General features: G+C 36.9%; 1 protein-coding gene across 1 annotated transcript; it reads right to left on the bottom strand.

Moving 5' to 3' along the window:
• Positions 1-739: 739 nt before the first annotated feature.
• Positions 740-16,797, bottom strand: LOC306772354 (gamma-aminobutyric acid receptor subunit rho-1-like; the record flags this gene model as incomplete). The annotated part of the gene is made up of 10 exons (XM_079261793.1): positions 740-1,042; positions 2,114-2,310; positions 3,561-3,713; positions 4,115-4,255; positions 6,919-7,001; positions 7,652-7,875; positions 10,141-10,208; positions 11,183-11,289; positions 11,413-11,463; positions 16,691-16,797. 10 exons carry the CDS (start codon positions 16,795-16,797, stop codon positions 740-742), a joined length of 1,434 nt encoding a protein of 477 aa, XP_079117919.1.
• Between the last annotated feature and the right edge of the window lie 1,570 nt (positions 16,798-18,367).

Raw genomic sequence — 18,367 nt, 5'->3', positions numbered from 1 at the left:
AAATATTTCTGTATTCATTCATTTAGATTATGATTTTGGTATTTTTGGTCTTCCATAGAAGTCTGGCTCAATGGTGACAAATTCAATCACCAACAATTTTAAACCACACCACTAAACAATTTTTAGTTTGATAGACCTAAAAATAAAAAAATGTTTCACCTTGTCTTTATGCAAAAGTAACATGTGCTGAATGGCTGGCATTGATTCTTCTAAACCAGAAAGTGAATAAACCATTTTTTTCACCAAAATGTAAAACTGTTTCTCTGAAGACTTAGTTTGTCTTAGATTGTCATGTACAGCTTGTCAGAGAAGATCTGTCCATGCACTGAAAATACCAATAAATGTTTTCAGTTCAGCTGAAAATCTGGTCAGTCACTGCATCGAGAACTGAAATGTAGCGTTCAACTTCAAAAGTCCAAGTCTGCGCACGTCCTTGTGCAACAAGTCCCCGAGCGACAACAATATCCAAACATCTTCCCATCGATGGTACAGACACTACATGGAACAACAAAGATTTGATGGAGTAATCAAAAAACAGTGGAAACCCTGCTCATTTTTTTAACTCATCAGTTTTAAGTGGCTGGGTCAAGAAGGCAATGGTTACCCATCTGTTTATGATCCCCATGCATGTAATGAGGAGTTTCTCTCTGAAAAGCACAGGAAGCGCAAAGTTATCTTTACAGCTGAACGCCTGTTGTGCTATCATGGACAGCTCTCAGACCAACAAATGCATTTCCATTTATGAGTATATGGACCAGTAGATGATGTTAAACAGGATGTACGCTCCAGGAAAGACGACCCTTGAGTATTTGTCTATAGCATGGGTGTCAATCCAGATGTTAACGTAACCTCTGGAGGGCTTCACCTGGCTTGCAATCTGTGGGTCATTTAGCGCCACCTGAGCCAGAATTCGTTCTTGACGGCCACCATTCTCTGGCATCCCATAATTCCCTGTAGTGTTGACATCCATGGACCCATAGCCAGTGATCTGGGGGTCGATCATCATCTCGTCTGGGTTTCCAATGCCGCATGTACACGGCAGCTGAGCAGATGCACAGTAATGAGAAAAGAAATAAACATCTTAAAATTTTTGAAGCCACGAAAGGAATAAAAATTAAAGAGGTGAATTAGTTTCTTAAATGTTTATCTTTTTAAGTACACTCAGCCTTTAAATGACTTTGTTATGAAACATTTATAGAAGAGGATGTTTGTGCGGCAAATGATCCTCAGGGTTGTGTGGGCAATTTGGCTCCATATGTCACAGCAGTTGGCAGATGAAGAATAGCAATATTGGAGTCCCAGAAATAATTTGCCATTGCCCGAGAGCAGCTTACACTGAGCCAATTTAGGAAATATATATCCTTTTATTGGCTATATGCATGAATTATTAATAATGTTCTGTCAATGGAAAAGTTGTCGATAAATAAAATATTTGATCCCAAAATCAGATAAACCTCAATGGTTCTGACTTTAAGCTTCTAATGCTTCTTTTTTACCTCAAGTTGGTCTCTTCAACTAACTGGAAATTTCTTATTTATTGCATTTAGGAAAAAGTCTTTCATTTGCAATTAACACTTAAATGTAAGCATCAATTGTCCAAAAAGGAGCTTTTAAGTCTCACCACATGTGGACAAATTCTGCTTGTAGGATAATAAAGGTAGATGAAAATACATTGTGAACACTGTGCACATTAGACTCCTAGATGATCATCTATCTATTTGGGAATTATTTTAATTTGATTATTTAACATCTGTAAAAACATATTTGTAGTTTTCATGCAGAAAAAAGACAAATGTTGGTCCACATCTGTTATGAAAAAACTGTAACACTTATTTGTCATTTTGAAGGCTCAGTTGAGTCCTGAATGACAACCCCCTTTGGAAATGCCAGAAAAACTCATGAATTAATTGTATGCTGCCACTTGGTGCATTTAACACTTCTTCTCCGGAACATTTTGACTACAGGGAAACTTCTGATAGTTATAAGAAATTATTACATTAGTCTGGTGTTTGAATAATAAGGAAAAACACAAAAAGGTCAACTTCTTTTCTAACAGGAGGCAACGGTCAATCACAGAAAGCAACATTAAGAAAAAGGTGAAATGAACACTTACTCTTTCCCTCAGCTTCCTCTCTTTCCTCTCCTGTACAGTTGAGAGGTAATTCACCGCTGCATACTCTATAACTGACAGGAAGACAAAAACAAAGCTGACCCAGAGGTAAATGTCCACTGCCTTAATGTAGGAGACCCGAGGCATGGAAGCATTGACCCCGGTGATGATGGTGGACATAGTCAGCACTGTTGTGATGCCTGCAGGGAAAAAAACATGCACTTTAGTCACAGCAGTGTTGTTATTTACTAAAGTGGTTGGGAGGTCGAAACTAACAGCAGAACAATAGCAGAAGCAGGATCTAATAATACAGTGCATTTAATTTAAATCTCCATGAAATTAAATTAGGTATTTAGATATGCTGTGTCTTGCATATATTCCCTACACACCAGCATTAACACATCAAGAAGAAGAACTTGAACCTACGAGTGAAATTCTTTTTTAAAATATTGAATTTCAACACGCACTCATGCATAATGGTGGGTGTTGCCTGATCAGCTCTGAGAGCTGACCAATCAGATCTGGCCTTTTAATTTAACTGTCATTTTGCCATTTAACACTGGCCAATGACATTTAATTTCAAATGTACGACGGAGTATTTGGGCCACAATGAGAAAAATAAATAGTGTCGGATTATTATTTTTTCCTCTGCTTTACTAGAGAATAAAGTCAAAATGACCAGAATAAAGGTGAAACATAGTTTCAAGAATAAAGTCAAAATTATGAGAATGAAGTCTAAATGACGAGAATAAAGTCGAAATACGGTTTCAAAAATAAAGTCGAAATACGGTTTCAAAAATAAAGTCGAAATACGGTTTCAAGAATAAAGTCGAAATGATGAGAACAAAGCCGAAATACTAATATTAAAGTCGAGTTTTCAATATGAATTTGAATGGTAAAGTCATGTTAATAGAAATGACAAGTGTTTGAATGACTAAATGCTATTTCTTTAAGAGGTTTATAAAGATACGACTACGACACTGATTTTTGAAATTCAACTTGTAGATACATATTCAGCAAGTGACAAAGCATTTTGATTTAAGTTTATATGACTGGCTGCAAGTGAGTCAATTCTGTTGAAGCCAATGTAATTTATGAAACATAAAACTCACAGCTCAAAAGCTAAAGCAAACTCAAATGGAACTGGAATAGTTTGGTCATTGTGTAAAACCAATGTTTGTATAAGATCTGAATGGATAAAGAAACTAACATTATTCACAGTTAAAATCAATATGTTGACATTTTGCTTATATTCCACCTCTTCATCAACTGTCCTGAAACTTGACTCTTTAGTTTTACTTTAATGTTACTGACAAAGAAACACCATCAAATAATCCAAATCATTCTTTTTTATTTAGAAAATGGAAAGGAAATCCACTGCTTTTCTTCTTCGTTTTCCAGTAAAATCAGCCTTAAGTAGCACTTAAGTCTTTTGAAGAGATCTACCTACCTAATGGTACCCTGGCAGGAACGGCCCTGCGGTCGATCCAGAAGGATACCCAGGACAGCATGACCATGAGAGTTGCAGGGAAGTATGTCTGCAGCAGGAAGAAGAAGATATGGCGCCGCAGGGTGAAGTGGATGTACAAACGATTGTACCAGCCTGGGAAGAAGAAACATCACCGTTAGACACACATTGTCGTATGTTGGCTGCTGATGAACTGTATCAGCACTTGAAGCTGGGTGAAGCTGGCACAGAGAGATAGGACACAAAATCCTTTTTAATGCTTAAGGTTGTTGGAAAGTGACACGTGGTTATGAGAAAGCTGCAGTGCTTTCACTGTGGCTTCCCAGCTGTGTACAAGTGGTTGGCAAGAACGTGATACATTTAATTTTCCAGTAAGGATTAAAAAGTAATAAATTAATCTTAGTGTGACATCCAAGGGAGAATATTTTCTTTGTTGTATTGTTGAGTAAAAAAAGTTTTGTTTTTTTTTAAAAAAAAAGAAAAAAAAAAACAGACAAAAAAGAATTTAGTGGTGAGCTCAAATGTTCCAACGGTACCTGTGCTGCTGTAAAAAGCCAGTTTTGTGGTGGTGTGAAATTTCTGGATGAGGAACTGGGACAGAGATATTCTGTCATCTGTGTTCAGGGATTCGTTGCCTTTCTTCCAATACAACATCAGGTCATCATCTGTGTACGCATCTGTTAGGAGATATGTGAATTAGGTGAGAAACCAAATCAGAACACATTTTGCAAGTACAAAGCTGCATGATAATGTAAACCAAATGTGGAACAAAGAAGATAAAAAAATGACAAGACTTAAACTCTCAACTCCCACTAGCTGTCCCCTGGAGGCTGTAATGTTAACATAGTGTTCATTCATGGTGGATAAGAAAAAATGAACTTAAAATTAAAGCAATGGCTCGCCATGAAAGCAAAAATAGGGCCAGAAAATCTTTTTTAATTTCATTAAATATCTGGTGTGCAAATACAACTCTCAGGAAGGTGCAAAAAGGATGTTCATCCAAAATTGAAACTTCTTGTGTGAGTACAATCGAAAACCAAAAAAGTTTTTTATGCTAATATGGCATAAATAAAGGCCATCTAAGCTGTTCTCCATCCAAAATTCATAATCTTGCTGAGAAAGCAACCATTTTAATGCTAATCACACTAGACAATTTTGCAGCTCTGAAAAAGAAAGCAATAAATCAAAAGCAGGAGGGTCCTTGGTTTATTTCACAACTGCAAGCTTTAAAACAGACATCAGTTCGATAAGAAAGAAATGGCATTAATCTGATCCAAAATAATTTCACTTAGCCTGGAAAGAAGGCTATGAGAGGACATGAGCAACTTCAGGATTCTTTTCTGCACTGAAGGCATGACTAAGATTCATAATTCTGTTCAGCCATGCATTCTTCTTACTTGCAGATGTGATGACGTTATGAGTTTTTCATAAACTTTTTCTATTAGAGAAAAAAATCCATGACATTCTTCCCTGATGTCTCATCAACAGCAACTTAATCTGCTGAACCTGACTGAAGTTTTTACTGTTACTGTCCTGTGCAGCTCTCTGAGTTAACAAGAATTAATAGCATCATCTGAACCACCCAACCATGCACAGTTGTCTACACGTGTGTGTCCCAATGCAGTGTCAAGAGGCAGGGCGCACACTGACAGGTGACCAGTCTGTCTCAGTGCCAACACAGACAAACAAACAACCTCTGATGCTCACACTCACTCAGAGAACTTAGATCAGATTAAATAAGAACTAAACTGGGCTGTGGGAGGAAACCAGAGCACCCAGAAAGAATGCACACATATAAGAGAACATGTGACCATCACACAAAAAAGCCTGGCTCATACCCAGTCATCTGTATGACATCATAGCACAGAAGCGCTGGTGAATGTCGCCAATGATCATTAACCTGTAAGGATGTTGTTGGGTTTAAAGGAACCTCATTAGTTTGGTTTGTGTCATGTTTACCTGATAAATTCCAGTATGGTAATGTAATCACTGAGACCTTCTTACACATTAAAATAAATCATGGAGTGCCTCTGGGTTCTGTGCTTGGACTGACACTTTTCACAATGTGCATGCTTCCATTAGGTAATATTACTAGATAATAGAGTTGAAATTTCATTGCTGTGATTCTTAGCTGTATTTATCCATAAAAAACTGAAAAAACCAATCAGTTTATATGGCTATAAATTTGTCCTAAAGACTTAGAATCCTAGAAGACTGAATTGTCTCCTTTTAAATTCAAACGCGAGTGAGATTGCTGTCTTTGGACCCCAGCATCTCAAGATAACACCATACAACTATGTAATAACTTTGAATGGCATTAACACGGCTTCCATTACCACTATGAGGAAGCTTGGAGTTATTTTTACTAGGATCTGTCCTTTGATTCATTTATAAAAAAGGTCTCCAGAACTGCATTCTTTCACCTTCAGAAAATAAAATTCCTAATTGTGCATTTAGGAGTACAAAGGATTGTTACTGGGGTGGTGCCCCTAAAGATACTACTGTTGTACTCTCTACAGTGCAGTTTTTACCTTATAAAGACTAGACATGTTCTGGTGTTACAGTAGTGATATATTAAAGCAAAATTTATCTTCTGAAAAGCTCATTCATTCATTCATTATCCTAACCGCTTAATCCAATTCAGGGTCGCGGGGAAGCTGGAGCCTATCCCAGCAGTCTTTGGGCAAAATGCAGGGTACACCTTTGACAGCTCACCAGTCAATCGCAGGGCAAAAGCTCATTTAATTGGACTTATTATTATTATTATTATATGGTGCTTGAAAGTTTGTGAACCATATGAAACTTTGTGTATATCTTCAAAAATATGACCTGAAATATCACGCAAGTCTTAAAAGAATCTAAAAAGAACCCAATAAGATAAATGTGTGAGTGTGTTAGTGTGTGTGTGTGCAAATGCTCGCCCTCCTGCAGTTTGCTCTGCTGGTCTGATCTCTGGTGGTGGTCTATTTTTTTCTTGTATGTTTGTTATCTTTGATTTTCTGTTCTGCTGCTTTGCCTTCTGTGTCAGTGTGTCTGAGTGCTTTTTTTTTTTTTTTTTTTTTGTCTCCCGCATTTTTCTGTTTTTGGTTTTGAGACTCATGAACTGACATTTCCTTGCTTTACTTTCTTTTACTGGTCTTTCTTGCATTCACTGCAACACAAATCTGATGATGTTTTACATCATATTTATACAGAAATTGCATTATGCTCGCAAATGGAAACTTTAAACTGTTCACAAACTTTCAAGCACTACCGTATACTGTTGTTGCTTTGGATCCAGTGCTACACTAAGCACCAAATGCCTTTACAGATCACAGATCCCACAGGATAATTCACTCACAGCTCTCAATCTCCAATGAGCAGGTCTGGGTATCCAGAGGGAAGCGGCTGAGGTCCATGTTGCACATGGCAGTGACTGTAACTCTGCAGGAAAATCCATCGAAACAGCAAAGATGAAAGCTCTTTAATATCCATGACAACATACTGATGAATGTTAGACTCACACATTTCAGTCCAGCAGATGTGGAACTTAAGCAAAGGAACATTAATAGATGCTCAAGCTGTGTTTTGTCCTTAATAATGAGGGGGTTTGTTTAGAGTTAAACTAATGCAGTGACGTTCCAATTAAAAATTTTACTTGCGGGATAAACAAATGATCCATTTGGATGTGCCAGCCTGCCAGTCTGGTTAATGATAATTCCTTCTTTGCTGAACTTGTGGCAGTGCTGCTCTACTATTGAGCTGTTTTTGTGAATTGTTTTTAAAATGGCATTTCTTCACTGTTTTTCAGGTACCTCCTTGGATTGTCTGCCTGCACGATCTACTCATTAAAGCCCACCATCTCACTATCTTTTAATCAAGTGAACTAATTAGATGTTATACTACAAGATATTTAGAAATGACTGCTGATTTACATCCTAAAAAGTCAAAAGAGCGGTGTGCACATGTTAAATGGTCAAATCAGCAAATCAGCTATAACCTTTGTAGCCTTTTTGTCAAAAACAAATAGTTATGTGAGGTTTGTCATTATTTTTGGATTGCAGTAAAAAAAAACAAAAAAACAAAACACAAACCTGAGACTGTAGAGCACGTTACCATCAGGATAAACCCTCAACATGACATTGTCAGTGGTGGTGTCATGGATAAAAGAGCGCTTAGAGTGGACAAAGAACATGTCAGGAACCCAAATTTTCTTCACCAGACGACTATCAAAGGTCATGCTTTGGTTGTTGGTGCTTGGAAACGCCAGCCGCTCGTCCTTCCAGTAGTGACGCAGGTACAGCGTCATGGTGAAGTCCTGCAGGCAGAAAAACGAAACAACTGCAGGTGTTGCAGAGTGGTTCATGTGACGCCAGTTGAACTCTGTGCTAAAACTAAATAATTAATTCAAATATTATTTGTTTGCTAACCTAAGGGTTAAAAGGGAGCTTACTTACAAATTCATTTTGAAATGAACTAATGAGTCCAGCTTTTGTAAGTGTGCCTGAAGTTTTAATCTAAACTTTTTATTTACTAGAGCGCACTACAAACTCAGTATGTAAAAAAGAAATGTGCTGAAGCTGGACTCTGTGGCTAAAACAGACCATAATGCATTTCTTTTTAAATATCTGCATACAATCAACAAGCAATTAGAGTAGTTTGGATAATTATTACATTTTAAGGATAATATTTATAATCAATATACTGGAGACTATTACTCAGTAACAATTACAGTTAGTGATTGCGTAAATAATGCAGGAAAATCAAATAAAGAAAAGTTATGGGTGCACACAGATTGGCATCATGGCGTGGAGGGATGTTAGGAACAGATTGGCAATTTAAAAGCAGCAAATTTGTGCTGTCCATCACCTCAGATATGGGGTGAAACGGTCTTGCCCGTATTTGTTTATGTGACACATAACTGATCCAGTGCATAATTATGAGGCACTGTTGCATAACAAGTCGTGTCTGAAAGTACAGCAACAGCTGTTTACGTTATGTCATTTAATTACAGAGAAAAAGTCGGTAACATTGGCAAAGATGCTAGCTTATCATAGTACAACTAACCACTGATACTGTAGAAATAAAAAACTGTCTGTTTACTGGATTAGTGCATAAAAATCGCTGATGAGAAAAAAAATGATGATGAGGAATAGGATATAGATGAAATACTACACTTTTTACCTTACTAATGAGTCTTTACTGTTTATAGAAACATGAGTTAAATGTGTCCAAGTTTAAACAACAATGTCCAGGTTAATTAAAGGTTGTAACACTAGTTTATTACAATATATGGAAATATACTCAGAATATGCTCACAAGTAAACTTTAGACAGTATGTGTGCATCTGATGTAATCTAGACATAAAATAGACTTTCAATCAAATTTTATGTAGGGCAGCCAGATTGGCTCAAGGTTGAAGGATGGTTAGACAAACCTATCAGGAGAAATATGTTGAAGAATTTCAGCTTAAACTTGGCCAAACTTCTCATATCAAAAGGGAAATAGCATGGTACGACAAATGTAAAGAAGAAACAAGGAACTATTTACAGCTGATGACAATGAATACCTAAAGTTGAATTAATGTAGGTAAAATCGCACATCAGTTATTTAAACGATAACTACCCAACATCAATTTGGTCCCACCCCAGGCAGGATTTTAGTTGCTCATTCTGATTCATATTGTCAGACTCTTTTCCCGTTTTTCTTTCTTTGTGTGTGTGTGTTTATATATTCATAGTTTCATTCATTATCCTAACCGCATAGTCCAATTAAGGGTCGCAGGGAAGCTGGAGCCTATCCAGGGCGAAAGGCAGGGTAAACCCTGGACAGCTCGCCAGTCCATCACAGGGCGTGTTTATATATACATGTATATATATATATATACATATATATATATATATATATATGTATATTTATATATATATATATATATATATGTATATTTATATATATATATATATTTATGTGTATATATATACATATATATACATATATATATATGTAAATATACATATATATATATATATATATATATATATAAATATATATATATATATATGTATAAATATACATATATATATATATATATATATATATATATATATATATATATATATATATATATATGTGTGTGTGTGTGTGTGTGTGTGTGTGTGTGTGTGTAAAAGTATTCTACTTCCTATCAAGATTATAAAACGATAATTAAAGGGCTAATGTTCAATTTCAGGAAAATCGCTAACGCCCTATCGATATGTCTTTCTGAAAAACAAACCTATGCACAACAGTGTAACCCTCTCTTGGTGGGAGTCTTTCATTCAAGAGGGGTTTTTTTCATTTAAAGCTAAACTAACTTTGTTCACCCTAGAAACGGTAGAGATGCTCATTCTGGTGGGATAATTATTACACTGATATCAGTGCACAAAGTAAACAGTTGTTTGCTATGATTTCATGGCTTAAAACACTGAAAACTGAAGCTTTGAGTACTTGATTAAATGTAGTTTATTACTTCCTATCACAAAAATGTACCCGTTAAATACATACTTTCTTGTTTTAATTGACCTAAAAGCTCTTCTGTACTTACCATATCCACTTCGGAAATGGTGTCAAGACTTTCAACCTGAACATCAACACCAACCGGGATTGGAGGACCTGAAAAATAAAAATACTTTTATCTAAAAACATAAAACAAATAAAAACAAAGAATATGCAAAAGCTTTATTTATGTGCCTGGAAACTGATATTCTATATGATCATAAATGCTCCAGTTGGTTTAAAAGGCCAACCCAAACATCGATGATGCTGTTTGAACCTTATTGGTTGAGAAAACAAAGTTTAAAAAAAAGTGAAAAATCAGTCACAAGTACAGAGCAACTGCTCGTGCCACAACTGTGACAGTCTGGCTTTGACTCTTCTTTTGACCTATTTCAGCCTCTTTACTCTGCATCATCATCCTACAACAGTGCACAAATACAATCAGGTCATAATAATGGATCAAAGTTGATGCAGCGGTGGATGAAATCCAGCTCTTTTTTTTTTCCTGCAGCGCGGTTGCAATCGGATGCTGCAGAAGGATTCTGCAAAGGGTCACTTTGTGTGTTTTCAGCAGCAGATTGTTGTGTGATTAAAAGTGGTCTGATAAAAACAGCATGTGTTGCAAAGCAAAAGCCGTTGTGCCTGATTTGTTTTTGCTAAATAAAGCTCTTGAGTTTGTGATTATTTGCCTCAAATGACAAATAAACAGATAAACACAGCTAAACAGATATGCTTCATATTGCCAATATATGTGGATACAAAAGCCTGTGCCTATTTAGTTTGGCAGAACACATAAGTCCAAATAGCTGACATTAAATTGCTTTAGTTCACAGAGAAGCTAAAAATGTGTATTTTCACTGTGATATAAAATACTAAGCTTCAATCAAAAAACTCCTACACAGCCTGCCTGGTTTGTGTCACGGCGGTCTGGAGGAGCTTAGCACCAACAGACCTGTTTGGTTCAGACCGAAGACCTCTGCACAGATCTTATCCAGCTGCCCTTGGCGACTGAAGAGGAAGCTGTTCCAAGCTTTAGGTTTACAAAAGACACAACACACATTCATCCAAAGGATTTAATCAACGTTTCTAACCTCCAAATGCTGGTCTCATGGTGAAGTCATGATCATCTATTCTGAGGAGCTGTTCGGACTTTGTCATTGGAGATTTCGTCAGATCTGGGCTTCGTTTATAAATTGGGCTGTAAGTCAAAGCAGAAGCAGTCCATTACAACCAGCCATCAGTGAAAGGTAATACTTTTTGTTTTAGCCTCAATTATAATTTGGAAAAAAAAGAAAAAAAAAAAGATATTTCTAATACTTGCCTCCCAGTCTTGTGACCACCTCCTCCATCCATTCTGGTTTCTCTTCGTGACCTGTTAATGAATTTAAGTTAAATTCACAGTAAGTAACACAACTCAATAATATACATATAACTTGTACTGCTCTGTACTTTCAGACTAATTTATATAGTTTTATATGGGAAGGACTAAAAATATTACTGTGATGCCCAAAATCACCATCTGAGCATCAGATATCTATAATTTTTTTAATAAAAAAAAAAAAAAATATATATATTCTTAAAAAAAGGTTTCATTTATCATTTCAAAGCCTTCACCAATCTTGATTTAAAGTAAAACAAATAACTTTTATGTTTTGTTTTGCTGCCTCTGGCTTGCTGAGGAGTTGTAGTACATCCTGTTACATCACATATATCACACCCACAATCAGCCAAAGGGCAGAAGAGCATCTTTTCATCACATGCAGTTTACAGAAAGCCAGTGTTTCGCCTGGTGACACATTTTCAAAGAACTGCCAATGTATGGGAGTTCTTTATCCATAATTGTGGGGTTGAGAGCAGAACGGGAGACATAAAAATGATTATCAAAAAACCCTAAAATGGATTAATAGAGTAGAGCATGCTGCGACAGACAAAGCCAAATCCTTGTTACAACTGCAGACATGCATTAAGAAAATACCACAGAAGGAGAGAGGGAGATATGAAGGGGCCGCTCACACACATGGAAAATAATATGAGAGCAGGATAAAACCCAGAGAAGGGTTTCACTGGTTGCTGGCTGCACGTTTCTAAGGCCAATGGGCTCTACACATCTATGTCTATCCAGCAGCTGGTTCCTAATCCTCTTGGCAGAAATGCCTCTCCAATCCCCTCCCTGCCTGCCTTCAACATACAGCAGACTGCCTGTCTGCACACCGCTCGGCTCTGCGTGGTCTGACATTGTGTCTGATGCTCTGTGCGGCCGCAGACCTGCAGGCAAACATCGCTGCTGAAGCATTACGGTTACTGGGACAAACTTCTGCAGATGTTATTCTAAACATGTCAGTGGCTTAAGCAAGTAAACGAGTATAAAAAAAGGGGGGGGATTAAAATGAGCAGATGGAAATGGCATTATGTCTTTATTTTATACATTTATATCTACATTTTCTTCTGGCTAGAACTACTGACATGAACAGTCAGAAAAAGTGTGCTGCATTTGCTCTGTACTTGATACTTCTGTTCATTTGACATGCTGCAAATTAGAGCTTGATCTTAGCATAGTTTTTAGTAATACACATATAGAAACGCCTTTGGAAACTGGACAAAGCAAAATTCATATTTTTCATCATAATGTGTTTTTCTGTCACAAACATCAACCAGCAACTGCTCCCAAAACATCACAAGGCTGTTCTCCACTGATGTTTTTAAATGTGGGCCTCCTCTGTCCAACACAAATCCTCCCCTCTTCTCTTCCTCTCAAGGCGTCAAGTGGAGAGAGTAATACTGTGAAAACTACCACAAACCCACGCCAGCAGCACCCAGACGCTTTTACAATTTCACACTCATAAGAGGAGGAGTGGAGCGATGAGAGACACAGAGGAGAAGAGTTTGACTCTGACACAAGTGCACGAGATATCCCCCCCCCCCGCTAGAAGAGGAATGAGAGATTTACATTCGATTTGTATTCGCAAACTGTACATGCCAGCAGGAGGAAGAAAGATGTGAGGTGACTTTTAACTAGTTTTGTATGAGGGAGGGGGGGGGGGGGGGGGGGGGGGGGGGGGGGGGGCATAACAATCAACAAAACCAGACTTTATAACAACCAACACAGTCATTTAAAGATTACACAGCAGGTTTGAGCCTCTTGTGTAATTGATTATGATTATGATTCTGCTCCACTTGCACTTAATGACCATCTTAATCAAGGAAGATCAGATAATCATTTGTAATAACTTTAGTTTAAGTTGCTGGCATTGTTTAGATTTTTTTTTTTTTAAAAAACAGCGTTTATCCTTCATGGATGTCCTTTTAATAAGCTTCAGAACCTGCGGTTTGCTATATAAAGTGTTTATTTTACTTGGATGACAATGTTAACAGTGAACACATTATTTTTCTGTTACCTCTGATCTATATTACAATTATAGCATGAAAAGTGATACAGTCTCTGAAGGCAGGGGGATTATGATTTTACAGGGGTTTTCTGAATATATTAAGGGGATGCAAATCATTTAGTGCTGACAGTATTTGGGGGCATACAACGCGGTCCCAGCCTGCTCTGGAAAATCTTATCATCTTAACCAGATATTTTTCATAGGCAGTTTCACACTCGAGGCCGTGGGCTACAGATGGACTCTGTGCTGATATCTCAAGACAAAGATGTTTTTACAGCTGGACAAGATGCCTTTCCACATTATCATTAAGTGAAAGTTTTTTTCTTTTTTTTTTTTTTTTTTTTTTTCACATTTATGTACGAAACTCATCAAATAAGTCAAAGTCCTTCGTCCAATTCAAGCATTTTTATTGGCATTGCTGTCGACAGGTGTTGAGCCGTCTGAAGGTGTTCTATAAATTTAGGAAAAAGAGCTGAAACAACTCCTAATGAGGGTTCAGCACGGCTTGGTTGCCCAGGCAACCATGTTAAAAGCATGGCCTAAAGGAATGTTAGGGAAAACACTGTTATCTCATTACAACCCCCTCATCAAGTTGTCAAATTATGAAGTTTTATTGAGCAACCTCAGGAATGGGTGCTGAATCCACACAAGCAAGTTGGGTGTTAAAGCATGAAACGGTTTCTGAGATATCATCTCACTTCTGAAGGGCTGTTTTACTGGCTGTGACAGATGGATTTAAACAGGTTTAGAAATAAAGTCTATCAGATAACTTTTGTGAGGCTCGATTAATTGGGCAATGTTGGTGACGATTAAAAAAATTCCTGTGTGGTCTGAGATAAAAATTCAAGTTTTCACCAGCTTGACAAAAAAATTTCTGCCAAGGTTTTTAATCAAATAGTACAATAATGTCTAAGTGATTAACAGCTTTTACATGGAATTTTTTATCCACAGTCCAAGAGAACAATATTAAGCATCTAAAATTCTTTAAAAAATTTTTTTTCCAAATTGTGAAAATAATGCTGTTTTATGGATCCCATGTATGTAGCTTTTAGCCTGTCAGGATGTGCTTCTGATTTTCCAAACTGAGGGTCTGCTGATCACAGTTTACTGTAGGGAGGGTGCTAACTACTCTTCTTTACAAAAAAAGGCTGAATATCTCTTTAAAGTAGTGCTAAGATGTGATCTTGCTTTCTGCATGGCAGCTTTTCTGCAGCCCGATATCACCAGAAATTGCAAACATCTGTCTGACAATATCTGCTTCAAATCATGCAATGGCAAGGGCAACTGTTTTGTGCTGGACAGTGATGGACTGAAGAAATCATTTAACATCATTTAAATCAGCAAGCTTGCTTGAAGGTCAGGGGTTTAATCTCTCATTAAGGTACTCATGAGAAATTAAAGTTTCAACCAGCATGAATTAAATAAATAAATTCTGGCATCCCATTCAGAAGGTATGTGCACAAACACACGTCCAAGTAGAGTTAATTAAACCGTTTTATTCCATTTTAACATCTATGAAATCTTGTTTTTGTTGATCTGACTTGGTGATGCATAGAAAGAGGAGCTGCGGAGGGGATGAAACAAAAAAGTCAAGGTTGTAATTTGATGGAGATGAGTTTTAGTTACGTACTTCTGTGTCACACACTGATAAAACAGTAATCACAACTCAACAAACCTGTCAACCACAGCATACTGTTCAACTTTTAGTGCAATAACGGTCGTTGGGCCATTAAGTCACAGAAATACAAATAGAAAATGTATCTGTTCAAGGAAAGGCATAAACGTTACTTCTGCAGCTCAATCATCCAAAATTCTTCTGCATCCACACCCAAAGTGGATGATTTACTTTCCTCATTTTGGAGCTTGGATAATTGTAGGATAAACACAACAATTAGGTTAGACATTTTAAACAGTGTTTCTTACTTAACAAATAAGTAATGTTACAAGACCAACTACTAAACTGAACCAGCAGCTGATTGCTCTAAACAAATGCAGAAAGCCATCTGATAGAATTTAAAGAAGTTGGTTGATGCTTTGTGAGTCATGTTACATGTTTAGTTTGACACACAACATACCACAAATGCAATCACAGTAAAATAAAAAAAAATTTAAAAAAGTTGAATTGTAGTCCTCATAGGCACCAAAGTGATTCAGACAGAAGCGAAGGTGAGATGCTGCAACAACGTATTTAAAAAATATATTCATGAAATAATTGAATCTGTCTATTCTTGTGCAAATGTGAATATGTCAGCAGCATATTTAACAATAATTTGAGAAAACCATTTAGGAAATTGCAAAGCTTGTACACAAAAAGTAACTGCTGCCACTTTAAGTTAATTGTTTTTAAGAAGTGTGCTTCTTGGCGGTCACGTTCTTCCACTTTGATTTAATAAGAGGACATATCTACATGCTGTTTCATATGCTGATAAGCATTTATAAAACATAACATATCCTACTGTTTCTGAAACAGTTAGCTGATTAATCTGCTACTCCAGCCGAGAATTAATTTGTCAGAATGAGTTCTTAATAAAAAAAAAAAGAAGAGCATGCAATTCTGGTTCCTGTATCTCAAATGAAAACTTGCTGTATCTATTTACTGATGATTAATTGTCTTAAGTGCTCAAGCATTTGTCCCATTTCTTCAACTACGTGCAGCATTTCAAATGGCAAAAAAAGAAAAACCTCTGCTTCCGATGTTGAAGCCATTTCAATCAATATGCAAAAACAAAGATGCTTTAGCGAATCCGAGCTCTAGTTCTGTCCCCATTGAAACATCTAATGCAATGGATGCATTAACAAGGTCGCAATTAGCCTAAATAATCACCTGAAAATGACATTGACTACAACTGCTGCCGGCAGAGAAAACGGTCATTAACTGCCCTACAGCGGTTGTGGGGCGAGAGAACACAGCATTCACCCGTAGTACATAAATAGATGTGAGGATTTAGGTCTCCCTCTCTTATCTCTCCTAACTGCTGTCTGAATAAGTCTGTTTTCTGATGGGGAGGGAGCAGCACAGGTGATACAGGAAACAGTGGACAACATTGTGCGCACCTTTGAAAAGAAATTGACAAGAGCAAAGTGAAGTAATTATGGACCACATAACTTTCACAAATCAATCTTTACTTTTAAAGTTTTTAATCCTACTTAGATAATTAAGACATGTGCAGTGGAATTTGTAATTGATTCACTGGACACTTTAGCAGACATTACCTTGTTTGTTTGTAGGTTTCCAGCTTGTGACCTCTCGACTGAACCATCTTCCCAGCTGCACCTGCGAGCCAAACACAGAAGAGCACAAGGACCGCATCCACCTGCATGGTTCACATTCCCCAGAGGACAGACCTCTTCTGTCAATCAGAATCTACTCCCCGCCAGGGTTTGGAGCACTCTGCCCTCCTGAGACATTCCCTTCTCCAGTGCCGGAGCTGATAAGGTGAAAAAACATCAACAGCAGCAGCAGCTACACTGGGTTATTCTACGGCCTGAGCGGAAAACATCCTATGGTGTTTAATCTCCACAGTGGGAAAAGCAATTTTGACTAAACCCATAAATCCTTGAGCGTCAGATGGTACAGATTTGATCCCTCCAGCGGCGGATGTGCCTGCCTCTCTGTGCTCTGCTGCTCTCAGATATCCTGCACTCTGATGTGCTCTCTTCCACTTTGCACCGCCCAGAAACACCAATTCTCACAATGATGCAGCATGCTCATTTGTAAGGTCACTGGTGTAGAGATACAGACGTGCACAGAGTGAGACGAAGCTCCGTGTGATCTGAAAGGCTCCTCAGCTCGTTCTGATGCTGGAGTCTCCTGCTGATATTCTGTAGAAAACACACGCATTTCTGTCAGTTGGTTTAACGCCAGCAGAGCTTTTCTTTTTTTTTTTCTTTTTTTTTTTTTTTTTTAAAATTGCTGCATGCTATGGTGTTTTTCATAGTTCTTTCTCAAGGGATCCGTATTAGGGAATATTTCTGGAGGATTTTTGTATGCCCCAGAAAGGATTCCATGGAGTATGTGTGTGCAGATCCAGCAGTGAAAAAGCTAATATAATGTTTCAATATGAAACTAGAAATTTGTGTCATGGTAATAGGATGATATTTGACATATAAAATTGATTGCTCAACACATGAAATAATTTTCAACAATGAAGAAAATAAACCAGTTTTTTATGTTAGCAGACAGCAAGCAGAGTCTTATCATATATATCAATCTCACCAACAATACTAGTAAAGCAAGAAAAGAGCGTTAGTTTAATTTAGCAAGCTGATAATTTATCTGTGAAAACGTGTTGTCCATCTGAATACACCAGTCAAAAAAAGGTCTTAGCACTGACGTCACCGTCTGCCTGGCCATGTGTCCCCCTTTCTTTCTTTTTTTTTTTTAGCTGACCGAACAGCTGGATTATAAAATCATGAATTTGGGTTAGCTGCATCTACGTCATACAATAAACTGGTGTAAGTAATATTAAGCATATTTGTGTTACAGATTTGTTTACAATAGTACTGCTGAACAAGCAAACACAGACTAAACAGATAAACAAAATTCCTTCCTTATGTTAAGATTAAATTGATAGTGTTTTATATATGTATATGTATATATATATATATATATATATATATATATATATATATATATATATATATATGTGTGTGTGTGTGTGTGTGTGTGTGTGTGTGTGTGTGTGTGTACATTGTTTTGGATTTTTTAATGTCCTGTAATAATAATTTCAAGAAATAAATATTTAAACTAAATCCATTTTTAAATGCTTGAATTATCAAACAACAAAAAGAAATCTAATAAAATTAGCTAAAGATTCCTTTTCTTTTTTATTCATTTATTTATTTATTTTTTTTTTTACCTGACTTTGAATTGAGATTTCATTGCCTCTT

The sequence above is a fragment of the Telmatherina bonti genome, assembly GCF_933228915.1.
Source record: "Telmatherina bonti genome assembly, chromosome: 22".
NCBI lineage: Eukaryota > Metazoa > Chordata > Actinopteri > Atheriniformes > Telmatherinidae > Telmatherina > Telmatherina bonti.
Note: the sequence above shows the minus strand (reverse complement) of the source record. Positions and strands in the feature narration are given on the sequence as shown.